At 39.6% G+C, this 27,148-nt stretch overlaps 1 protein-coding gene across 3 annotated transcripts in view; it reads right to left on the reverse strand.

Annotated features, from left to right (window-relative positions):
- Positions 1-1,346: 1,346 nt before the first annotated feature.
- Positions 1,347-27,148, reverse strand: part of tmem161b (transmembrane protein 161B) — a 179,875-nt gene continuing 154,073 nt past the window's right edge. For all 3 annotated transcript variants that reach the window (XM_068029650.1, XM_068029651.1, XM_068029652.1), the window contains 4 exons: positions 12,273-12,386; positions 10,888-11,062; positions 7,213-7,309; positions 1,347-5,288 (listed from right to left, as the gene is read on the reverse strand). In XM_068029650.1, the coding sequence (XP_067885751.1) occupies positions 5,011-5,288; positions 7,213-7,309; positions 10,888-11,062; positions 12,273-12,386 (664 nt within the window). In that variant the 3' untranslated portion in view covers positions 1,347-5,010. The remainder of the gene's footprint in view (positions 5,289-7,212; positions 7,310-10,887; positions 11,063-12,272; positions 12,387-27,148) is intronic.

A 27,148-nucleotide genomic window follows, 5' to 3' on the forward strand; every position in this document is an offset into this window, starting at 1 on the left:
AATAAGTCTGGTTATTAAAAGATACAGCCAAACCTTATGATAAACCTGTGAGATCTAAGTTTGTGGGGTTATCAGGCTATTATGAGGTTTGAGCATCTCTGCTACTGAGTGCCTTTTATTAGAAACTAGGAATGAGTGGGTCATCTTAGGGCCAAATTTTGCAATAGGAGAGTTGCATTATAAAATAGCAATATTAGTGATGCTGCTCACGCAGGACACTCCTTAAAACAACCACTAGAATGAAAGAAAAGGTAGAGAAACATATATGCATATAATAAAATGATAAAACAAATAATATGTGAACAACAGATACAATTTTGAACATGCAGAATTTCCTTGTAAAGAATATCCCAAGTTGGATTGGAGAATGTGATTGGCAGTTGAGCAAAGTAGTACAACCAAAAACAGAGCTATGAATCTTAGCCCACATTAATATTGGTGCTATGGCCTAGTCACTTACTAGTATCCAAAATGAACTCAATGCTGCTAGTTCATTTCAATCATATATTAATTTTAAATTCATTTTTGTGATGTGAATGTCGATCAGCATTTATCGTCTAGCCCCTGCTTCCCCGAGATGGTGGTGGAACAACTTGTTGAACCGTTGTAATTTTCTTTGTCGCGGTTTGATATAACTGAGTGGCTTGCAAATTATGACTTAATCACAGCGTGAGACTGGAGTCACATATAAGCCAGATCAAGTAAAGATGCGATGTTTCTTTCCCGAGAAGGGCATTAGCGAATCAATTGGGTTTTTACAAAAATCCTACAACTTCATGGTCATTTTAACTAACTTTTTTCCAGGTTTGATTTTTAAAATAAAATTGAATTAAAATGATAGGATTTGAATTTATAGTCTCTGGATTATTAGTCCAGGTCTCTGGATTACTAGTCCAGTAAACCACAACTACAATTCCATACTCCCAAATCAATGTTGCTGCTAAGATGCGTAGGTATGTGGCCGCACAGTAGCCCAAAAGGTACACGTAGGCCTTGTTCTATAAGAAATAACTCGTGCGCAGTTGTGCAAAAAAATTTAAAGTGACAGCACACTGAAAAAAAAGTGCTGTGCACAACTAAATTTTAAAGGGAACATTGCTTCCAATACAACAGAAGTAAACTGAATTATGAACCTGCACTAAATAAATTTACAGGCATCATTTTAGTTGGATTCAGAGCGTAAATCTAAAGTATATTACCTAGATTCAAAGAACATCTGTCTTAAGCAACCAATTTAGTATAGTCCCCAAGGTGACCAATTTACACTGGTTCTACTGCAACATATATCTTATCCTACAAAGTAACAGCCACCCACATATGCACCAGAAAGAAAATACCCTGCTGTATTCAAATCAATAACAGTGATTTATTAAAAAGAAAGGCATCAAGCCCTTGGAGTGCAATACTGCACTAACTAAACATCAAGTGTAATTATACAATTCTTTAGAAAGGCCTCAGACATTTACTGTTGGCTATGGATAGTTACCACAGATTGCCTGATTACATATTTATGTTTGATGTTCCAACTTTAGGACTATGAATCAGAATTATAAACGTTCAAATGCTCTCCCAGGATTTTGACTTCACTGACATTAAAGTCATTCCCATGACAAGTCAAATTTTGATATTGAAATTCAGTGTATAGGTAGCGCGAGATTTATAGTCCTTAATACTCTTCACAGACTTTATAGTCCTCGTTTAATTACAAGTCACCTCGACTTACTAACTCCATCTCAGATCTACAACTATACAGATGGAATTTCACCTTTGCATTGTCACACTGTGCAAGGAACTTTATAAATAATTACTAAAATAGTCACCTTGATTTGGGGGTAGAAGTGACTTATATAAAGTTTGGGAAAACAATTGTTTCGCTTTACATTACCCCAACCCCTGTAGCTCTCTTATTCTTTTCTTTTGGGCCTCCTTATCTCGAGAGACAATGGATACACGCCTGGAGGTGGTCAGTGGTTTGTGAAGCAGCGCCTGGAGTGGCTATAAAGGCCAATTCTGGAGTGACAGGCTCTTCCACAGGTGCTGCAGAGAAATTTGTTTGTCGGGGCTGTTGCACAGTTGGCTCTCCCCTTGCACCTCTGTCTTTTTTCCTGCCAACTACTAAGTCTCTTCGAGCTCTCTTATAATACTGTGACAGTGGTCAATGCTGATTTCAGCTAGCTTTGAACAATGCATAATCCGACCAGATGAACTGGAGCAAACTACATCTGTCCATAGTTTTTAAAAGAATTATCAATGAGTTAACCATTATTCACTACTCTTGCCAGCAATGCCTACAAAGATTTACTCTTACTTCTGTCTTTCTATATTATAGTATGGAGCAGAGAATGATAAATAACTATATAATTTTTTCTAGAGATCAATTTGTACTGACAAACAATTAAATGAATTCAAGTATAAGCCAATTCAAATTTATGACAATTTTGATTTCAAGTATGGCAATAATTTCATAAACATGATCATACTTTCTTCAAACTTATGTTGTCAGTAAAACAGTCACATTCACTGAGGAAGATGTTATTAGAATAAGCAAGGAAGATGAAAGGACCAATTTTATTTGCTTTGGAACACAACTGTATAAAATGTAGCAGCTATTACAACTGGGTATTAATAGCGTAACAAGCAAATAGGTCTCACTATTAACGGTTAGATAAGCTTACTTCATTCTATAAATGGAATTTCAATATTACTTGTCAGATACGTTTCGTTATTTCATTTGCATCTACTGTAAATGCACTTCATATACAAAAATGTTAGATGAGAAATTGAACTTGCTGTTCAAAGGAAGCATTGTTTAAAATGGATAGAGATGGTGGCCGATGATGTATCAAAAGACTTGCATTGGAAAAATTTGGATAGAATTGTATTTTGTACTTTTTGACCAGATTATGATTTGTCTTAAACAGAATTGTTCAAAGATGCTATTCACAATTTGTTCTTTAAATGACAAAATCCAATAGGATTATTGGAAGCTTGAAATGAATTCCTTATTTCTATGTCCTTAGCAAACTGGATTAAAATCTAGAGCCTGAGGACTATTTAATCATGTCCAGCAATTCTATCAATTGCTTACAAATGAAATGTGAAGTTACATATTTTTCCTGAACTCATAGCATTTAACTGGTCCACAAGAACAAATGTTGTTCTGTAACAAATGTACAAAGTAAATAAAATATGCTAAAAATAAAAAGGGGATAAACATGCTTGGCACATTATGTTTTCTTGAGGATATTCTAATATGTTAAATTTTCCCATATCAACTATTGAAATTCAACATAATACAGGGGTATTGCAGTCATCAGTTTTTTTATAGACTATTGTTTATTAAAATATCTTTAAATGTAGTTTTAAAGAAATTCAAAAGTATCTATTGTCTTATCTTTTCATCATCTTTAAAATGTTAAAATCACAATGGAAATGTTAGTGGTTCAGTGTTAAAATAGCTAATGGAGAATGTACTAATCGCACTAGCCTTTTATTACATGGAATTGCTCAATAGACTTTTCTCCCACTTCCTGTTTATATCATCCGATCACCTGGTAAAGTCACGTGTGGTGTTTTAGTACATGAAAAGTGTTAATTCACTGACGTTGAAGTGCATGAAACAAAGATTTTAAATGTTTAATTTATAATGTTGTGACTTGCTGTCTAAAATAAAATCAGAATTCAGCAGAATTTGTGGAAAAGTTAAGATGCTGCTACATTAAACAAAAAAAAAATCCAACAACAGAAAATGATGATTCATTCACTAGATTTGAAAGTGTTATTTAAGAACTGGGGACCATAATTCTTTTTCCACTTAATGTAGTCACAGCTGTTGTGCTTTATAAACACATGCTTCTTCCACTCAGACAGCCACAGCATCAGAGCTCTGTGGTATGGCAGGGCTTTTAGGACAATACAAAAATATTTTTTTTTTAAATCACCACCTAATGGCTCACATCAAGCAACAAATCAAACTCGCTTACAGCAACAGCCACAACTTCAAAGAAATTTGTTCCCTTAAAAATCTGAAATATTTAACTTTTACTGTAATATACAGTAGTTACATTCATATTCCAGCTGCAAATACTTCTTCACAGTGAAAAATGCTGGATTGCTCAATAAAATGATAAACACAACTCATTTTAACTTACGGCTCAGTTTCTACTAAGAGATCTGTCAATATCATTTTTTGTTGCACAAACTAGATTTGCTTACCATCATTAGCTCAAAACTTACAACCATTTAATCAATCCTCAATGTTATATTCAAAAGCCCCATGGGTTAGAACAATAAAATAAGGCCCCATATGCACTTGGGGAGAAGAACAGAAGCTGAAAGGAAAGAATTCCCTTCCCCATTTTCTCAATGTTTATGTAACTATGCTTCTGCAATGAAGAAGCAGGATCCAGTTACTGCATGCTGGGAAAAACTGAGGGGCAACAAAAATGGTGAGATTCAAATTAAACTGTACATTAGCCAGACTGGCATTTTGGAAAGCTAATTCTAAAGAGATTTATTTTGTTTCATTTCTAGTCCATTGCTAAATTTTGACCGCACTTAAAATTCAGATGAGCTATAATTTCACAGCAAATGGAAAGTTATAAGTGGAGATGGGGATTTAAGACTATCAAAGTTTAATCCTATTCATGGTGATACCATTATTTCTGGCCTACTGGTTTACCAACCAATTAGGGCAAATTATCTTTTGTTGATAACCTCCAGTAATCTCAAAGTTCCATCAAAAACCAGTGATAAATGATCTATCCATGGTATTAGAAACATGACATCATCCCTGCTTTTAGTTTTCAAATTGTTAAGACATTTATTCACCCTGAGAACCAGAGGAAGCATTTGAAATGAGCAGGTTGATCTGTGCTCTGAATTTTAGCGATATGCTGTTTCCACAATGGTTTAAAGCTTTTCTTTTGTTCTAACTCCAAAGAAGTGGCTTTGATTTTAGGTTCAGATCTGGAAGAGTATTTTGAAGACCAGCGTTGTTATGCTAGTCATTTATGCCACTGTCAGGTACTGATGATAGAAAAGACCAAAAAGACTTGTGGAGAACAGGCAAGCTGCAATCCACCAGGTTAGAAAGGAGAACAGGCCTCGGAAGAGTAATGGAGTGAAAACGTTCTGCAGACCACCCAGTGCTATTGTTATTTGTGTAACCGTTAGCTTCTTGTTTTCATTAGGTACAAGGGTAGCTGAGTTGACAGAACTGGAGGCTTCAGTAATCTCCGCAGGAGACACATAGGAAGATTCTGAGACGACACCCCAGGATTGGTTACCTGTTTCAAGAAAGACAAATGAAACACCAGTTTGTCAATCAGTTTCTTAAAGCTTGATTTTCAAATCTGTACCATACCTATTAGAAAGGACATTTCAACAATAAAGGGAAGGAAAAGGGATATTTCACTACTAATGTAAAACAAACACATGGCACAGTGCACACCTGGAATACAAAAAGATTTTCTTTTCTCCAACCTCCCCACACCAAAATGAAACATACTTGAGCTAATTCATCATAGATTAAGACTGTCAATTCCGACTGATAGATTAGAGTGACAGATAGGCTTAAGATTCGACCATGACACCATTTTATTGAAAAAGGGAGGCTTTACTTCTTTCATTGGCATCCAAAACTCCAACTATCAACCAGTCTCAGGTTTGAGTTTAAAACTTATATAGAATTAAATAGGAATTACAACATGGAAACATTTAACCCAAAGCAATCCAGCATGCACACACACGCTCGCCTTTTTTCCATGTCACTTCAGTTGCACTTCTTACAATCATCTATCTAACCTATTCTAAAAGTTGAGATAGTCTGTGTTTCAATCACAAACTGTAACTTCTCTCCCTCTGTGCTGTGACCACACTTCTTTCCTCTCTATGGCCAGTGCCGTGTGTGTTACCCCTGCTGCCCCCATTGCTCCATGTGTTGTTACCGCTGCCTCCTCCCCATTTGCTGTTGCTGCCTCTCCCAGTGTGTGTTGCCACTGCCCCTTTTCCCCGTGCACTTTCATGCTGCCACCTCTCCCTCTGTGCTGTTGTTGCCCCCTCTCATACACTGCTGCCACTACATTCTTTCTCTGCTTGCCTTCTTACAAAACTAAAACCCTTGCATCGATCCCTTCTTTTTAAATTGTAAAATAAAATTGGAAATATATAAATTATACATATGTTGTCCAAGAGAGTAGAACTATTCAAAATCATTAATAAAATTCCACAGGCAGCTGGATTTATTGAGATAAATAAGATGTGCAATAGGATTGTACTAGAAGTATAATTTAAGATCAGTCTCAGGAATCAAATTGTATTACTTGCATTTCCCTGAATCAGACGTTAGTCAGAAAGGCAGCAAAACTACGAACTGGAAGTCAAACTTGTAAGAACAAGCATTATTGCAGTCACAAGAAATTGGACATGCAAACAGCCAACAGAGGGCACTCTCATGCTCAGTGGCAATGGAGCAAATGTCCTTAAAAAGTCTTGACCAATATTTTAGTTTTACTAGATGGAACTAACCTTTTTAACTGTTTAAGCACATTAACGTTCATTAAAAAGAAATAGTAGCAACTGCTTTGCATGTAAATTTAAAAGATTTATGAAGCTTGCTTCAAACAAAACACTTTGTAAGTTTTAACCAACCAGAATTGCCTATGGCAGAAATTGTCAGGCTGATAAAGATTGTTGCAACTTTTTTTGGTTCTCCTCTCCCTCTGCTCCCCAATTTTCATTTATCTTGCAAGGCGCCAATTCGTACAATGGCATGGGTGTTGGCAGCCCTCCAATATGATGCCCAAATGGCAAATCTACATGTGTAAGTCAACTCAATGAGTGGCGGCAGGCTATTTACCATGGAGGCATAACAGGCAAGCTCAATAGGGTTCTTACTTGACTTTTGTGCATACACACTTTCCAACAGGGATCACTGGGTTGCGAACAGAAGCATAAATGTTTCTGAATTGTTCCTCCCGAGTGGCACAGAGGCCAGTTGCAGTCCACCAACCACTGCACTGACTGAGGTCAGGAATCAAACTTGGGACATTCTGGTCTGTTATGGCTGAACACTAAACCAGGTGCTGTCTTTACACAACAAACCATCAAAGAAACAGAATTCTTAAGAATTGTGGCTCAACTGTATCTTATACAAATTAATGCAAGAAAAATATAAGTTCATTTTCTACTCAACTGATAATTTGCACTCACCCAGGGTTTTTAAAAGCAATGTTGTATGAAGAAGCATAATCATAGGTGCCACATACTGAAGTGCAATCACACAAAGGTAATAAAAAACCCGGGCAACCTTTAAGTAAAGAAGAAATAGAGTGTTACTTATCTGCCTCAATAGGCTACTTGCTTTAAAAACAAAAATAAGTCTTTGAGACTGGAGTACAAAAGCAGGGATGTTATGCTGAACCTTTAGAAAGCTCTGGTGAGGCCCCAACTACAATACTGCATCCAGTTCTAAGTCACCACATTTTAGCAAGGATGCGAGGGTCCATGACAGTGCGCAGAGGAGATTTGCCAGAATGGTTCCAGGAATGGGGGAATTTTAGTTCCAAGGTTAGATAAGAAAAGCTGGGGTTGTTCTCCCTGGAGCAAAGGAGATTGGGGGGAGATTTGATAGAGGTGTACAGGATTATGACAGGCTTAGGTAAGTTAGACAAAGAACAACTTGATCCCATTAATGGATGGTACAGGACAAGGGGACACAGATTTAAGGTTTTGGGCAAGGGATGCATGGGGAATGCGAGGAAGTTTTTTTTGCTGTTATGACGGTACTTCTATATTTTTTGTTTTGTTTTTTTTGAGGACTCATGTATTTTAGAATTACGAACATTGTTTTATTTGAGAAAACTGAAAAGAATTCCATGGATTTTTTTTCACTGGGGTCATTGAAAGGACTGAGAAGTTTTGTTTGCAAACAACATATACTGGAAGTCACCTGTCTTCAGATAAATACCCAGCAGGGGCTTTTTGCCTTGGGGGAGATGTTTACAGAGAAGTGATAGGTCAAGATTTATAGGGGTCAGAAGTCTTGACTCTTGAGATGTTTTTGGTTTCGCTTTGGACAGTGTGTTGGAGTTTTAAAAACCAGCCAACAGAGCAGTCACCCCAGCTCAGACTTTTCCAACTCTTTGAAAAACCTGCCAGTTTTTCCATCTCTTTGAGAAGCTCTTAGAAGTGAGTGTAAAAAATAGAGAAATTGATGATATATTCCTCCTGAAAGGCCTGCCTGAAACCCTGGTTGCAGCATTTCTCCTGAGATGCTGGAAAAACCTGCTGGATAAATAGCCGCCTGAACGAATTGCTCCAGAGAAAAGGATCCCAGAAATAGCCGTCTACACGTATTTGGGACGCCAAACAAAAAAAGGACATCTGACAACTTTCCATATCTCTGCTTTTTTTCAATCACGAATTAGCAAGTATTTGGCCAAAGTCATTCTTTTTTGTCTTTTTTGAAATAAACCTCGAAAGAGAAAATCTCTATTTTTCAGTTAACCGTGTGTGTGTGCGAGAGAGAGTGAAAAGGTAAAAAGGGAACTTTCATAATTCTGTGTTAATGCTTTACTTCGTTACTGGTTAAGTCTTTTTTGTAATAAACAGATCATTTTGTTGTTTATGAAAGAAACCTGTTGGTGTATTTTATTCTGGGATAAAAAAGAGTCTATGATTGACTATATCGGTAACTGGGTAAACATTTAAATATATGATGTGACCTGTGAAGAAGTGGAACTACAAAAAAACATTGCACTCCTCCCGCCTCGGTCGTAACATTACAACCAGACTGATTCCTGGGATGGCGGAACTGACGTTTGAGGAGAGATTCAGTCGGTTAGGATTATATTCGCTGGAGTTCAGAAGAGTGAGGGAGGATCTCATAGAAACCTATAAAATTCTAACAGGACTTGACAGGGTATATGCAGGAAGGATGTTCCCGATGGTGGGGGAGTCCAGAACCAGGTGTCATAGTCCAAGGATACGGGGTAAACCTTTCAGGACTGAGATGAGGAGAAATTACTTTACCCAGAGAGTTTTGAGCCTGTGGAATTCACTACCACAGAAAGCAGTTGAGGCCAAAACATTGTATGTTTTCAAGAAGGAGTTAGATATAGCTCTTGGGTCCAAAGGGATCAAAGGGTATGGGGAGAAAGCAGGAACAGGTTACTGAGTTGGATGATCAGCCATGATCATAATGAATGGCAGAGCAGGCTCGAAGGGCCGAATGGCCTACTCCTGCTCCAATTTTCTATGTTTCTATTACGCAGCAACTGGTAATGATCTGGAACTCGCTGCCCATGAGGATGGTGGAAGCAGAGACAATCAATGATTTCAAAAGGAAATTGGATGAGCATTTGAAGGAAATAAACTTGCAGGCCTACAGAGGATTGAGCAGGGGAGTGGGACTGACTGAATTGCTCCCTGAAGAGCTGGCATGGATACGATAAACTGAACGGCCTCCTTCTATGCTGTAAATGCACTATGACAACAGTTTCTCAAGTTCTATTCCTAGCAAATGGGCTAAAATAAAACTGAAAGCCAAAACCTGTTGTACTAAAATGTTATTCGGCATGTTGCAATTTACATATTTTATAAAACTTCCCTTATTTCAGATGAGATGTTAAACCGAGGCATCGTATGCTCTCTCAGGTGGACATAAAAGATCCCATAACACTATTTCAAAACACAGCAGGGAAATTATCTGCGGTGCCCTGGCCAATATTCATCCCTCAATCAATATCACAAAAAACAGATCATCTGATCATTATCACATTGCTGTACACAAATTGGCTGCTACGTTTCCTACATTAGAACAGTGATTACACTTCAAAAGTACTTCATTTACTGTAAAGTACTTTGGGAAGTCCTGAGGTCACGAAAGGCACTGCATAAATACAAGGTTTTCTCCTGATAGAATTACAAGCACTTTAATGTTTCCCATCTCACAGCCAATTATTCTAAAATACCTGCACAATATGAATATGTCTAAGCTCTTACCTAACTTCTCAAAATTCTCAATAATTTCAGAATATTAAAACACCAGTTTAAACCTAGCCTTCCATATTGTGACCAACTAACTTGTTTATTCAGGATTCAGTTCTGTGCCTGATGGTGCAAAGTTATTACAAAATCACACTTGAAAACTTTTCTGAAATTCTAAGTGCAACTGTGATTAAAGCCTGGCTCAGATATAAAATTAAAACCTGACCAGAGCCCAACCCGAACACAGCCAACCCGAACCCGAGCCAAGTCCGAGTCCTTTAATTTTTTCTCGCACCCGACCCGACTCGAATATCCTTCATCCATTCCGGCAGTGGCTATTCCTGCAGATGGAGTTGTGGGGAATCATAAGTAAGCCTGATCCCTGACTTCCCAGAAGCAGCACTGTTCAGCCCAACCCGACCCCGAATGCTGGACTTGGAATAAAGACCTGACCTGAACCCGACACATGTAGTCGGGTCTAGTTGGGTTCGATTCGGGTAGCCAGGCTTTACCTGTGCTGGCATTCTCTTTGGGCCAGGCATCAGCCCAGAAAACTCATAAAAAGAGAAACTGCAGCAATAACTAGGTAAACTGTCACTAGAATGGTGAATCTCATATTCCCCCCACCCCACACAAATATATATAGTATTTACATGCTTACATTCAAATCAATTATACAGTGCAAAAATCCACTTTTTTGCCCTCCTATAAATTCAATACTATTACAATGTCTAGTTTTTTCAAATGCATGTCCAGGCTTCTCCCCACTACATCACAACTCTCAAGTACTAACTGACTCTCTTTTCCACCTTATTCTTTTTTGCAACATCTAGCTGCTCATCCACTTTAATACTTTGAGCATTTATGCATTCCATATTTCTGGCCTCATTCTCTTACCATTTTTTGCAGATCCTTTGTACTAATTCGTCCTGCCTCCTTCTTCATCTGTTCTACACCCTTCTGTGCCAAGTTTAGGTATGCTTGCAGATGTTGGCGAATTAAGGCCAGGCGAAGAACACAAAGTAAGATAATAATCCACAGTCGCAATGAGTCATATGTAGTCTCTGACATTCTGCAAATAATTTAATAACATTATTATTCAAACAAAAGACTAAAAAAAGGACCGGAATCTTTCAGAACAGATCAAGCACTTTAATTTTACAACTGAGCATTGCTATATAGTTCTCCAAAATTTATTTAGAAGATATCTAATCATTTGCCTATACTTATCCCTATAAACCTCAATTATTGAGCAGTTATTTACCTGTTTTGTTTTTATATAAATCAATTGACAAGAGTTAATTGCTTTTTAGTTTAGTTTAGTTTAGAGATACAGCACTGAAACAGGCCCTTCGGCCCACTGAGTCTGTGCCGATCATCAACCACCCATTTATACTAATCCTACACTAATTCCATATTCCTACCACATCCCCACCTGTCCCTATATTTTCCCTACCACCTACCTATACTAGGGACAATTGCTATTGGCCAATTTACCTGCAAGTCTTTGGCATGTGGGAGGAAATCCACGCAGACACAGGGAGAACTTGCAAACTCCACACAGGCAGTACCCAGAATTGAACCCGGGTCGCTGGAGCTGTGAGGCTGCGGTGCTAACCACACATTTCACATTTTAATTGAAGTCTATTCCTAATTAGTACTATGTCACTTTGGTTAAATTTCCACCTGCATTCTACTAGATAAAATAAATTATTTTGATTGCATGTCCCAAGCATGTGAAGCTAAATTTTAATCTTCTAAAACTTTTAAGTTGTATTTAAAATCTAATAAGGGGAATTAATAAACATTAAAATGAGAAATGTTTGTAAAATAATGTGGGATTCTCTTTCCTCTACTGTAACCACTAAATTACAATAACTCAGTGAGGTTGGATTCACTGCCTCCCTGTTTAAGTGGGAGGAAATTAAATAAATCTTCAGCTGAGTTTACACCGTGGCTGCAACATGCAAATAATTTTCACTGAAATTCTCAGCAAAATCAGCATGTCGTTAACCAGCCTGACCTTAGCTCAGCATAAATGCTCATACATCTAAATACTGAATCATGTCAGAGCTACAGATGAGGAGATTTGCATGATACTGGTTTAAATGTTGAATGTTGAATTCTTTTGGTTTTCTATTCAATAGAAAAGCTCAACAAATATGAACTAGTATTTAAAGCTGTCTCACCAAACTGGGGGAAATCCCAGAAGGCCACATTCTAAAGTGAACTGAATGTAATTTGTTATGCAAGTAGGTTCTTCATCAAACAGATATACTTACAAAGGAATACTTTCTTTACCAAGCGGTGGATTCATGATGTAGTCCTTTGTAATAGGCTTCACCCACAGGAGTACCATAATTAGTGGCGACAGGAAGTTTACATGAAACAGAGTCCTATAAGTCAGGAAACCCAAAAAGCACATGGTTAACCAGGTATCTTACTAATACTAAACATTTTGATCAGTCAGAATAGCATTTTTGACTTTTGTGGTCACCACACATTAGGAAGGATGTGAGGGCCCTTGAGAGGGTCCAGAATGGTTCCAGGCATGGGGGATTTTAGTTACAAAGCTAGGTTGGAAAAGCTGGGGTTGTTCTCCCTGGAGCAAAGGAGATTGAGGGGTGAGGGGAGATTTGATAGAGGTGTACAAGATTATGACAGGCTTAGATAAGTTAGACAAGGAAAAATGTTCCTATTAATTGATGGTACAGGGACTGGAGGACACACATTTAAGGTTTTGGGCAAGAAGTGCAGGGGGAATGTGAAAAAGAACTATTTTTTACGCAGCGAGTGGTAATGACCTAGAATGTGCTGGCCACAAGGGTGGTAGAAGCGGAGACAATCAATGATTTCAAAAGGAAACTGGATGAGCATTAGAAGGAAATAAAACTGCAGGGATATAGTGATCAAGCTGGGAGGAGCACTGACTGGATTGCTCCGCAGAGAGTCAGCATGGACTCGATGTGCCAAATGGCCTCCTTCTGTGCCATAAATGACTAGGACTCTATGTTACACTGCTGCTTAACTGTAGTTGATAAAGATTGACCTTTTATTTAGAGCTAATTTTTTTTTCTTTGGCCTCCTTGTCTTGGGAGACAATGGGTAAGCGCCTGGAGGTGGTCAGTGGTTTATGGAGCAGCGCCTGGAGTGGCTATAAAGGCCAATACTAGAGTGACAGACTCTTCCACAGGTGCTGCAGATAAAATTGGTTGTCAGGGCTGTTTCGCAGTTGGCTCTCCCCTTGCACTTCAGCCTTTATGATTTAACAAAACAGGCAACCCAGGATGCTGGGTGATTTTGACAAAGTGCATTTGTGTAGGAATTTGTAACTTGCTTACATCTCCGTAAGCTTATAATATAGATGGAGGGATTTCCTCCAAATGGAGTGCGAACTTCATTTTGTGCCCTTAAATATAGATTTTGCATCACTCCTTCATTCAGCCTCAGCTTGGTGGTACCACTCTCATCTCTGAGTCAGAAGGCCATGGGTTCAAGACCCACCCAAGACTTGAGCACATGATCCAAGTTGATAATGCCTTTTTTAAAAAAAAAGAACAGGATACAGGATCCTTGGTTTTCTAAATATAAACACAGACTATAAGAGCAAGGAAGTTATTGTAAACTTTGACACATCACTGGTGCACTATTGAGGGAGTGCTGCCCTACAGGGATGTTATCTTTTGGATGAAACATTAAAATGAGGCACCATCTGTTCTCTAAGGTGCAGGTAAACAATACCATAGTACTATTCAAAAAGCAGGGGACTTCTTCCAGTATTCTGGCCAAAATTTATCCGTCACTTGACACCAATAAACCAGATGACGTAGTCACTTATCTCACTGCTGTTTGCGGGACCTGGCTGTGTGCAAATTGAGTGCTACATTTGCCTACATTACAAAAGGGACTATATGTCAAAAGTACTTAATCGACTGTGCAGCTCTTTGGGATGTCCTGAGGACGTGAAAGCCACAATATGACTACAGATTCTTCCTTCCTTTAGCCTTTTATTTTGGTACAGGAAATGGGCATCATAGAATCATAGAGCAAAGAAGGAGACCACTCAGCCTATCGCCTCTTTGCCAGCTTTTTGAAAGAGTTATCTAGTTAGTCCCATTCCCCCGCTCTATCCCATAGTTCTGTAAATTTCTCCTTTTCAAGTACATATTTTGAAATTTACTATTGAATCTGTTTCCAACACCCATTCAAGCAGTGCATAAGTTGTTGCATAAAAAAATGCCTCAAAACCCCCCCATCTTACCTCGACTTTTGGCCAATTTTCTTAAATTGGTGTTCTCCGGTTAACAAGCCTTCTGCCAGTGGAAACAGTTTCTCACCATCAACTCTATCAAAACTCCTCATAATTTTGAACACCGCTATCAAATCTCCCCTTTAAATCAAATCTTAACCTTCTGTGCTCTAAGGAGAAAGATTCCAGCTTCTCTAGTCACTGTACATAACTGAAGTCCCTCATCCCTTGCACCATTCTGGTGACTCTCCTCTGGAGCCTCTCCACAGTTTCAACATCCTAAAGTGTAGTGCCCAGAATTGGACGATTGAGGCCTAACCAGTGATTTATCAAGGTTTACAATAACTTCCTTGCTTTTATAGTCTATGTCTCTGCTTATAAAGCCAAGGATCCCATATCCTCCTTTTCTTTAAAACATTATCAACTTGTGCTGCCACCTTTAAAGATTTGTAGATGTGAACCCCCAGGTGTCTCTGTTCTTACAACGTCTTTAAAATGGTACCATTTAATTTATATTGCCTCTCCTCATTTTTCCTCCCAAAATGCATCACTTCATACTTCTTGCATCCAAGTCTTCAGTCATCTGCAGACTTTGAAATTATGCCCCCTATACCCAAGTCCAGGTCATCAATATATATTAAAAAGAACAGTGATCTTAATACCAGCCCCCCTGGGAAAACATATGAATTAGGAGCAGGAGTAGGCCACTTGGCCCTTCGAGCCTGCCGCGCCATTCAATAAGGTCATGGCTGAACTGATTACTCCACATTTCCACCTACCCCCCGATAACCTCCCACCCCCTTGCTTATCAAGAATCTATCTACCTCTGCCTTAAAAATATTCAAAGACTCTGCTTCCACCGCCTTTTGAGGAAGAGAATTCCAAAGACTCACGACCCTCTGAAAGAAAACATTTCTCATCTCTGTCTTAAATGAGCGACACCTTATTTTTAAACAGTGACCCCTAGTTCGAGATTCTCCCACAAGGGGAACAACCTTTCCACATCCACCCGGTCAAGACTCCTCAGGATCTTATATGTTTCAATCAAGTCGCCTCTTAGTCTTCTAAATTCCAGTGGATTTTAGCCTGTCCATTCTTTGCTCGTAAGACAATCTGCCCATTCCAGGTATTAGTCTAGTAAACCTTCTCTGTACTGCCCCCAATGCATTTACATCCTTCCTTAAATAAGGAGACCAGTACTGTACACAGTTCTCCAGATGTGGTCTCACCAAAGCCCTGTATAACAGAAGCATAACCTCCCTACTTTTGTATTCAATTCCCCTCGTGATAAACGATAACATTCTAATAGCTTTCCTAATTACGTGCTGTACCTGCATACTAACCTTTTGCGATTCATGCACTAGGACACCCAGATCCCTCTGTATCTCAGAGCTCTGCAATCTCTCACCGCTTAGATAACATGCTTCTTTTTTATTCTTTCTGCCAAAGTGGACAATTTCCCACTTTCCCACATTATACTCCATTTGCCAGGTCTTTGCCCACTCACTTAACCTATCTATATCCCTTTGTAGCCCCCTACGTCCTCTTCACAAGTTACTTTCCTACCTATCTTTGTGTCATCAGCAAATTTAGTAACCATACCTTTGGTCCCTTCATCTAAATCATTTGTATAAATTGTAAAAAGTTGAGGCCCCTGCACAGATCCCTGTGGCACACCACTCGTTACAACTTGCCAACCAGAAAATGACCCAATTATGCCTACTCTTTGTTTCCTGTTAGCTAGCCAATCTTCTATCCATGCCAATATGTTACCGCTGGCGGGCGGGCAGCCATAAAGACAGGGCTAAATTGTGGCGAGTCGAAGAGACTTAGTAGTTGGCAGGAAAAAAGACAGAGGCGCAAGGGGAGTGCCAACTGTGCAACAGCCCCGACAAACAAGCAGCACCTGTGGAAGAGCCTGTCACTCCAGAATTGGCCTTTATAGCCACTCCAGGCGCTGCTTCACAAACCACTGACCACCTCCAGGCGCGTATCCATTGTCTCTCGAGATAAGGAGGCCCAAAAGAAATGTTACCCCTACACCATGAGCTTTTATTTTCTGCAATAACCTTTGATGTGGCACCTTATCAAATGCCTTCTGGAAATCTGAGTACAATACATCCACCGGTTCCCCTTTATCCACAGCACATGTAACTCCCTCAAAGTTAACTCCAATAAATTGGTTAAACATAATTTCCCTTTCATAAAACCATGTTGACTCTGCCTGATTACCTTCAATTTTTCTAAATGCCCTGCTATAACATCTTTAATAATAGCTTCTAACATTTTCCCTAAGACAGATGTTAAGCTAACTGGCCTGTAGTTTCCTGCTTTCTGTCTCCCTCCCTTTTTGAATAAAGGAGTTACATTCGTTATTTTCCAATCTAATGGAATCTTCCCCAAATCTAGGGAATTTTGGAAAATTAAAACTTATGCATCAACTATCTCACTAGCAACTTCTTTTAACACCCTCGAATGAAGTCTATCAGGACCCAGGGACTTGTCAGCCCGCAGCTTCAACAATTTGTTCAGTACCACTTCCCTGGTGATTGTAATTTTCTTGAGTTCCTCCCTCCCTTCCATTTCCTGACTTACAGATAATACTGGGATGTTACTTGTATCCTCAATAGTGAAGACCGATGCAAAATATCTGTTCAATTCATCTGCCATCTCCTAATTATCCATTATTAATTCCCCAGACTCATTTTCTATAGGACCAACGCTCACTTTGTTAACTTTTCTTTTTTAAATATCTATAGAAACTCTTACTATCTGTCTTTATATTTCTAGCTAGCTTTCTCTCGTACTCTAATTTTACCTTCCTCATCAATCTTTTAGTCATTCTTTGCTGTTTTTTATATTCTGCCCAATTTTCTGACCTGCCTTCCATCTCTGTGCAATTATAAGCTTTTTCTTTAAGTCTGATACTATCTTTAACTGTTTTAGTTAACCACAAATGGTGGGTCCCACCCTTGGAATTTTTCTTTCTCATTGAAATGTATCTATTCTGTGTATTCTGAAATAGCCCTTTAAATGTCTGCACTGCATCTCTATTGACCTATCCCTTAACCTGATTTGCCAGTTCACTTCAGCTAGCTCTGCTTTCATGCCCTCATAATTTCCCTTATTTAAATTTAAAATATTAGTCTTGGACCCACTCTCCTCTCCCTCAAACTGAATGTAAAATTCAATCATATTATGATCGCTGCTACCTAGGGGCACCTTAACCTTGAGGTCATTAATTAATCCTATCTTGTTGCACTTCTCTCCAGTCTGATAAATAACCATTCACCAGTACTCTCTGCTTTCTGTGCCTCAGACAATTTCATATTTATGCTGCCACTGCCCCTTTAATCCCATGGGCTTCAATTTTATTAACAAGTCTATATGCATAAAATCAACCATACAACTTAATCAACAAATCCATGTTGATGGTCATTAATTAAACCATATTCTTCCAAGTGACAACTGGTTTTGTTCTGGTTTATCAATTGTGAGGAGGATAGTGATAAACTTCAAGAGGACATAGACAGGTTGGTGGAATGGGTGGGCAAATGGTAGATGAAATTTAATGCAGAAAAGTGTGAAGTGATTCATTTTGGTCGGAAGAATGAGGAGAGGGTACAAATCTAAAGGGGATGTAGGAGCAGAAGGACCTGCGAGATATTGTCATGGTCCTGTAGATTTTTTCCCGGGAATATGCGGTTTGCCTTTAAGGCTTGCAAAGGATCAGTATTGCTTTAAGAACCCGCAAGCCTCAGGAGTTATGGGAAGGTGCATTTTCATTGCCTTAGAAACAGCCATTTGGAGACCGCGATTCAAAGGGTGCATTCTCGTTACCATAGAACCCGCCACTGGGAGTGAGTATTAAGCGATACATTTGTTACAATTCAATTTTCAACTGGCTTTTGAGTTGAAGACAGTTTGTTCCAACAGAACACAGACACAGAGGACACACAGACAGACAGCAGTGGTGGCAGCACCTGGAAAAAGAGCGCTCAACCATTTAAACTGAAGGAAGAGGATTTTAGTCTGTTTATTATTATCTCTCAAAATTCTAAAAATGTCAAGCCAAAACAGAGATCTCTGGTAATTTAAACTGAAGGAAAGGAAGTTAGACTGTGACAATCTTTTATCCCTCAAAAACTCTAAAGTCAGGTTGATTCTATTGAAAGTGTTTGCAAGTCGTTAATTGTTGAAATTTGCTGGAGAAGGAACGCATCACCTACTGCTGGAATTAGACTACTGACTGTTCTACTGTGGAAGAACCTTTTTTCGACATCAAGCAACATTCTGTGAGGACTTCAAGCAACACTGGACTGTAACTTTGCAAGGCCTAATTTTTTCTATTTTAAATGTTGTTATATCTTGATAGTGTTTAAGAATTTAGTTCTTCTAATTAAAGTGTTAATTTATTGATTTAAAGACACCTGGTTTGGTTAGTCTCATTCAGGGGTTGATAGATGGTACAATTTGGCTGGGTCTTTCTTTAATTTGGAAAGTTTTTTAAATGATATGTTAGGCAATCTGTGGAGCGACATGATTGGCTTATCAGTGCGTTTCTCCCACCACAATTAGAATCGTATATTTGGATTGGGGGCTTTGACTGCAGCAGTCGGTCGTAACAATATGTGCACAAATCATTGAAAGCTGCAGGGCAGGTTGAGAAAACAGTTAATAAAGCATGTGGGATCCTGGGCTTTATAAATAGGGGAATTGAGTACAAAACAAGGAAGTTATGATAAACCTGTATAAAACAATGGTTTAGCCTTAACTGGAGTATTGTTACCAGTTCTGGGCACCACACTTTTGGAAGGATGTTAAGACATTAGAGAGGGTGCAGAAAAGCTTCAGGAGAATGGTTCCAGGGATGCGGAACTTCAGTTATGTGGATAGGTTGCAGAAGGTTGTACTGTGCTGTACTGTTCTATGTTCTATAGCAGATACATTAGGGACATTTAAGCGACTCTTGGATAGGTACATGGATGATAGTAGAATGAAGGGTATGTAGGTAGTTTGATCTTAGAGTACGTTAAAGGGTCGGCACAATATCGTGGGCCGAAGGGCCTGTACTGTGCTGTCCTGTTCTATGTTCTAAGCTGGGTCTATTCTCCTTTGAGAAGATTAAGAGATTTTGTCAAGGTGTTCAAAATCATGAGTGGTCTGGACAGAGTAGATAGGGAGAAACTGTTCCCATTGGCCAAAGGACCAAGAACCAGAGGATACTGTTTTAAGGTGATTGGCAAAAGAAGCAACAGCGACATGAGGAGAAACTTTTTTTTTTAACGCAGCAAGTGGTTACGATCTCGAATGCACTGCCTGAGAGTGTGGTGGAGGCAGATTCAATCGAGGCCTACAAAAGAGAACTGGATAATTATCTGAAGACAAAAAAATTTGCAGGGGTGGGGAAAAGGCAGGGGAGCGGGAATAGGTTTAGTCTTAACTGGAGTATTGTTACCAGTTCTGGGCACCACACTTTTGGAAGGATGTTAAGGCATTAGAGAGGGTGCAGAAAAGTTTCAGGAGAATGGTTCCAGGGATGAGGAACTTCAGTTATGTGGATAGGGTGAGGTGCTCTTGCAGAGAGCCAACATGGACATGACAGGTCAAATAGTCTCCTTCTGTGCTGAAAACCATTCTATGATTTTCAACCCTCCAGTACCATTCCCATATCCAAGGAGAACTGAAAGAAGCAGGCCCAAATCACCTGCTAATTTATCTCAGTCTGATGCAGCAGCCGAGCTCTTATTCTCCACTGAGCTCATGCCCAAACCAAAGTCACTCTTTAGGTCAGTTGCACTCTAGTTGCTACACACACTGGTGCACTCGCAGTGTCTCATAGCTGGACAGCATGGAAAGGTTCAAAGTGAGCTCTCTGATGAGGGGATCATGACAGAATCTTCACTAGGATAGGATAAGCTTCACTTAAATGAAACTGGTACCAACAGCCTAACAGAGTGGGAAAGATTTAAACTAGTGAGGCAGGGGAAGAGCAAATCAGGTGGAAATGGGATAGGACTAAGAATAAGCATGGTGAGAGATCAAAGCCATTTACAATAGTTCATTCAAGAGAGGGATGCAGAGTCATACTTAAGGAAAAATAATTTCTGCAAAGCATTAGAAATAAAATTTGGGAGCTGAGGACACTAATTACAATAGACGAACATTGATAATGTTAGCTTGATAGAAACATGGCTCTGAATTAAATATTCCTGCCTTTACTATTTTCAGGAGCAAGAGGAGGAAAAGAAAAGGAGGCCTTACACATAAAGGACACTATTACAATAGAAAGGAGGCCTTGAGCAATTTTAAGGCTTAGGCAGAGTCCGGTTGAGTTCGGAAATAAGTACATTATCAACCAAATAGTGAGAATGCAATTGAGCACAGAGAAATTTAGAGAGGTATGCAATTAACAGTTGTTCTAATTATGGGGACTACATAGCCCAGATTTTGCGATTGTAATGACGGCAAAACTGACAGAGTACACCATCATTACTCGGTGAAACTGAACACTTCTCGCATCTGCGCATCTGCAGTTAGAAGTGGAAATCCAGAAACTGCTTCCAGTGATTCCACACCCGTCCACAGAATGTGCTGTTAAAGTCCTGACAGATGAAAATTAATTAGAAATCACTGCCCTACAAGGGTGGTGAAAGCAAAGATGATCAAAGACTTCAACAGGAAGTTGGATGGCCACCTGAGAGAAATAGACTTGCAGGGCTACAGGGATTGAGCCGGGGAGTGGGACTGACAGCATGGCTCCATGGAGAGTCGGCAAGGACTTGATGGGCTGAATGGCCTCCTTCTGTGACGTAAATGACTCTATGACACTGACTTGATGTGAACTTCCACTTTTTATGCCATTCGTCTCGCCTTGTTGAACGTGTAACTGGATTTTTAACTACGTACTAAGTCACAATTATTGAACAACTTCTCTGGCCCTGAAAAACTAGTTTTATACTTGAGGAACATCAAAGTTCTATATTATAAAAGCAATTCATAGATGAAAATTCTTTTTAAAAATTTATATTTTAGCTTCTACCATACAATTGAGATTACCAATTGTATGTCCTAATCTTTATGTTGTTCTCTGTAAAATGATTTAATAGTGAAAGCTAATCAGTGCATTTTACTTCCTGGGTTGCTGTCCGTGAGAACTCTTCAATGTAATTGGCTGCTTAGCCTGCTTGATGACACATTACTGTTGCTGGACTCCAGAGATCTCCTATCGTTGGCACCAGAATGAAATTAATGTCAGGGAAAGTGGAATTCACACCAGAGATCACTCGGTCTTTGTGGGCAGCTTTCTTTGAAGTCAGTGGCAAACGGCACCACTTCATCACTTTGCACTGACTGCAAAATCCGGATCTATATATTCTAAGGTAGATTTGTATAAGACAAAATTTTGCAGTTAGAATTTGGAGGGTTTCTATAATACACCTAGATCGGTTTCCTCAATCAGTGTGTTGCAGTGTTATGGCACGACCGCTCAAGGCAAATATATGATTCTGATTGCGGTGGGAGCAACGCACTGTCAATTCAGTCCTGCTGCCCCACAGGTTGCACAACATAGATCTTTAAGCTTTCCAAATCAAAAAACCACAGCCGAATTAAACAATCTAGTAACCCCTGAATGAGGTGAACCAAACCAGGTATCTTTTGATATTAACAAATTAACTGTTTATTAGAAGAAAACTAAAATCCTAAACACTAAGATAAACCAACATCTAAAAAATAGAAATAACAGTAAAGTCCTTGCAGATTTACACTTCCTGATGAACAGTCCTCTGATTCAAAGTCCACTCGCAATCTTTCAGGGTCCGACGAGGAAACGAAAACAGTTCTTCGTCAATAGGCCATTCAGCAATTCAGTTCAACATTTGAAGCTTCAAATTCTTATTCTTTCCAGCGATGACAACAGCAGATCAGCAATTCGCAACGACTTTCAAAAGAATCAATCTGGCTTAACTTTTAGAATTTTGAGAGGTAAAAATAAACAGTTTAAAATGACTGAAAGATCTCTCCTATTTCCTTCAGTACATGCTGGCAGAACAGTCTGTGTCTTAAACTGTCTCTCAACTGTCTCTGCAAAGCCAGTTTTTTTTTCCAGCTCGTTTCAAAGTTGAAAGGCAACATTGCACATCCTGTAATAAAAGCAAAATACTGCGGATGCTGGAAATCTGAAACAAAAACAAGAAATGCTGGAATCACTCAGCAGGTCTGGCAGCATCTGTGGAAAGAGAAGCAGAGTTAACGTTTCGGGTCAGTGACCCTTCTTCGGAACTGACAAATATTAGAAAAGTCACAGATTATAAACAAGTGAGGTGGGGGTTGGGCAAGAGATAACAAAGGAGAAGGTGCAGATTGGACCAGGCCACATAGCTGACCAAAAGGTCACGGAGCAAAGGCAAACAATATGTTAATGGTGTGTTGAAAGACAAAGCATTAGTACAGATTAGGTGTGAATATACTGAATATTGAACATCAGCAAGTGCAAACCTGAAGAAAAACAACCTGAAAAAAACAGTGGGTAAGCAAACTGAACAAACTAAGATGAAATGAAATAAATGCAAAAAAATTTCTAATATTTGTCAGTTCCGAAGAAGGGTCACTGACCCGAAACGTTAACTCTGCTTCTCTTTCCACAGATGCTGCCAGACCTGCTGAGTGAATCCAGCATTTCTTGTTTTTATTGCACATCCTGTCTCTGAATAGTTGTATCCAGGGCAACCAAGATGCACTTTCACTTGGTAACTTCTGACGCTTGCTGCCTTAAAGAAGTACTGATCTCTTACAGCCTTAAAGGCACACTGCATATTTCCCCCCAAAAAAACAACAGGAGCATGACATGCTGTATCAATAAGGGAGGATGCAATATTAGATCTGATCCTTGGTAACAAAGCAGGACAAATAAGCAATCAAAAAGCAGCAGAGCCCTTAGGAAAGACTGCACCTAACTTAATAAGGAACTACAGAAAAAAGATGTCAAATTTTTAAGAAGGGTGAAAGGGAATTACAGACCGGTTAGCCTGACATCTGTGGTGGGCAAGTTGCAGGAGTCTATAATCAAGGATAGGGTGACTGAACACCTCGAAAAATTTCAGTTAATCAGGGAAAGCCAGCATGGATTCATGACCGGAAGGTCATGCCTGACAAATCTCATTGAGTTTTTTGAAGAGGTGACTAAGGTAGTGGACAGGGGAATGTCTATGGATGTTTAGTTTAGTTTAGTTTAGAGATACAGCACTGAAACAGGCCCTTCGGCCCACCGAGTCTGTGCCGACCATCAACCACCCATTTATACTAATCCTACATTAATCCCATATTCCTACCACATCCCCACCTGTCCCGATATTTCCCTACCACGTACCTATACTAGGGGCAATTGCTATTGGCCAATTTATCTATCAACCTGCAAGTTTTTGGCATGTGGGAGGAAACCGGAGCACCCGGAGGAAACCCACGCAAACACAGGGAGAACTTGCAAACTCCACACAGGCAGTACCCAGAATTGAACCCGGGTCACTGGAGCTGTGAGGCTGCGGTGCTAACCACTGCGCCACTGTGCCGCCCATTTATACGGACTTCCAGAAGACCATTTGATAAAGTCCCACATAAGAGACTGTTAACTAAGCTAGAAGCCCATGGAGTTGAGGGCAAATTATTGACATGGTTAGGAAGTTGGTTGAGTGGTAGGCGACAGAGAGTGGGCATAATGGGTAAGTACTCCAATTGGCAGGATGTGACTAGTGGTGCCCTGCAGGGTTCGGTGTTGGGGCCTCAATTATTCATTAACGACTTGGATGATGGCATAGTAAGTCGTATATCCAAATTTGCTGATGATACAAAGTTAGGCAGCATTGTAGACAGTCTAGATGATAGCATAAAATTGCAAAGAGATATTGACAGACTTAGGTGAGTGGGCAAAACTGTGGCAGATGGATTTCAATGCAGGCAAGTGTGAGATTATCCATTTTGGACCAAAAAAGTATAGAGCAGGGTACTTTCTAAATGGGAAGAGGTACAGTGGATGTCCAAAGAGACTTGGGGATTCAGGTGCATAGATCTTTAAAATGCCCCGAGCAAGTGCAGAAAATAATCAAAAAGGCGAATGGAATGCTCGCCTTTATATCTAGATGATTGGAGTATAAAGACACAGAGGTTATGCTGCAGCTGTACAAAACCCTGGTTAGACTCCACTTGGAGTACTGTGAGCAGTTCTGGGCACCACACCTTGGGAAGGATATATTGGCCTTGGAGGGAGTGCAACGTAGGTTTACAAGAATGATACCTGGACTACAGGGGTTAAGTTACGAGGAGAGATTACACAAATTAGGCCTCTTTTCGCTAGAATTTAGAAGGTTAAGGGATGCTCTGATCGAAGTCTTCAAGATATTAACAGGAAAAGACAGGCTAGATAAAGATAAACTATTTCCACTGGTTGGAGATTCTAAAACCAGGGGGCACAGTCTAAAAATTAGGACCAGACCGTTCAGGAGAGATGTTAGGAAGCACTTCTTCACACAAAGGGTGGTAGAGGTTTGGAACTCTCTCCCAATAACAGCATTTGAAGCTGGAACAGTTGTTAATTTTAAATCTGAGATAGATAGATTTTTGTTAAGCAAAGATATTAAGGGATATGGGCCAAAGGCAGGTATATGGATCAGCCATGATCTCATTGAATGGCGGGACAGGCTCGAGGGGCTGAATGGTCTACTCCTGTTCCCATCTTCCTATGTTCCTAAATGTAAAAGAGTACACTGGAAATTATCTAATTTCAGTAAAAAATTAATTGATTGGGCAAAAAAGAGAGAACACAAGAGTATAATATCCAAGTACGAGATGAATAGAGTGCAGATTAAACATATTCCTGCTGGGGTTAAAAGTGGAATTCTATGATAAATAGCAAGGTTTCAGCAAAAAATAAGTGTGAAAGAGACATGATAACCAGAAGAAGGATAATATAAAAAAAAACTATGAAGTACAAAGATCATAGAAGAGAAGCCAGAGGGGAGATTAAGAACTCCAAGCAGAATAATGGCATAAAAGTAGAAACAGCAGTCAGCATAAAAAGAAACAGCAAGGAACTTTACAGGCACGTGCAAAAAGGTAGTTAAAGATAGTGTGGAATCACTTGGGAGATAAAGGGGGTCACCTTGTATGAGAGGGTGTGAAAGAATAGTGGAGATGCTTAATCAGTATTTTGCTTCGGCGCCTACAAAGGAATGTAAAATTGGAACTGGAGAAATACAGAATACTTGAAGAGGCTGTGGAGGAGTTAACGGGGCTAAAATTTGAAAAGTCACTTGCTCAGATGGTAGGCATCCCAGAATACAAAAGAATGATGGGAAAGAGATCGCAGTTGTACTAAGCATAATTTTCCAAACATCTTCGGCATACGTTACAACCTTATTCAAGAAAGGGGAAAAGATCTGCCAGAAAATTGTAGACCCCTTCTTTGCTGTAAGTAAACTCCTAGAGTCCATAATATAATTTAATTTATCAGGAACAGTCAACATGGATTTATAACAGCAGCTTGTGTTTTACTGATTGAATATTTTGAAAAAAATTATTTTTTTCCCCTCTGGCTCTATGATGAACAATGAGACATTTTTCCTCTTTTTTGCCTCTCACAGGAGATTACATGACTAAGGGGTGGGGAGGGAGAATTCCAATTCTACATTCTGTGCATCCCAACCTCCCTCTGTCGACTATTGATAGTAAACCCTTCAGCCACCTCAGCATTACTTTTTGGAACATTCTCTTTTAATCTGTCTGCTTTACTATTTCCCTTCAGACTTTAAAAGACCACTTAAAAAGCTATCTTTTTGACTTCTGTAATAATACTTCTACTACCGTTCGGTGAAGTGCCTTGGAGTATTTTGTAAGTTAATGGCACTATATAACTCCAAGTAGTAGCTCTTATAAGACGATTATATTATATATATCCTCTCATGTTCAACTTTAGCTTTGTAATTCATACTACAAATCCTCATATGCCTAAGAGTAGGCTTTATTTTTAGAGACTGCACTGAATACTCAATTTCGACAGTCCCTATGGTCATCATTGTCAATGTTTCCACCAGAACACAACTGAATCTAGGGGCTAGATTTTCCCTCCAGGGGCAGGAAACAGGAATCGGAACTATCTTAGGATCAGTGCTCGTCCCCAACAGTCACTCCTTGGGATTTTGACCGAGATGCCCCCTTAATTGGCATGGAGACCAGAGGGCTTCCAGTTCGAGAGGAGCAGCAACCTGCAACGGATAGCAAGTAACTGAGAGGGCCCTTCAACATGGAGGCACCCTCACCAACTTTTTTTTAAAAGTTTAAATAAAAAACAGATACAGCAGCCAGGCCACCACTTTGGGGAGGTTGGGGGGGCGGTGGAATCCATCTGCAAGGCAGCCTTTGGTTGCATCCGCAACCAGGCAGGCTGGGAGGGCCTCCAGGCAGTTAAACTCCTCCCTGTCGGTTCGGGAAACTGGAAAATAGGCTTTAAATAGGAAACTTTAAATAGGCTTTACAAAACTCTTAACGACCCTGAACCTACTTCAGCAAAAAATGGCATTGGGAAACAGACATGCCAGCTGACGCTAGTATTTTCAGGCCCTGTCCACCTCCACTGCCGCCCTCGACGGGGCCCAAAAATTCAGCCCGGGCTTTTTCCACCCATTCATAGTTAATGGGTGGAAAAAGCTAGCTTGTCATATCTAGTGTACCACAAACTATTTCAATGTAGTTTTCAGGGAGAACAATAATAATTTTCTTTAGTGCAAAATTTGTTGGCAATGGTGTTATCATGACTGCTTCAATCTGGTAAAATGACAAACTAATCATTTTTCAAGACTGATGCCTCTTATTGTTCATCTGCTGGAATGTAGTTGGCCAGTCTAGATGTACACAAGC

This window comes from Heterodontus francisci, chromosome 4 (genome assembly GCF_036365525.1).
Source record: "Heterodontus francisci isolate sHetFra1 chromosome 4, sHetFra1.hap1, whole genome shotgun sequence".
Taxonomy (NCBI): Eukaryota; Metazoa; Chordata; class Chondrichthyes; order Heterodontiformes; family Heterodontidae; genus Heterodontus; species Heterodontus francisci.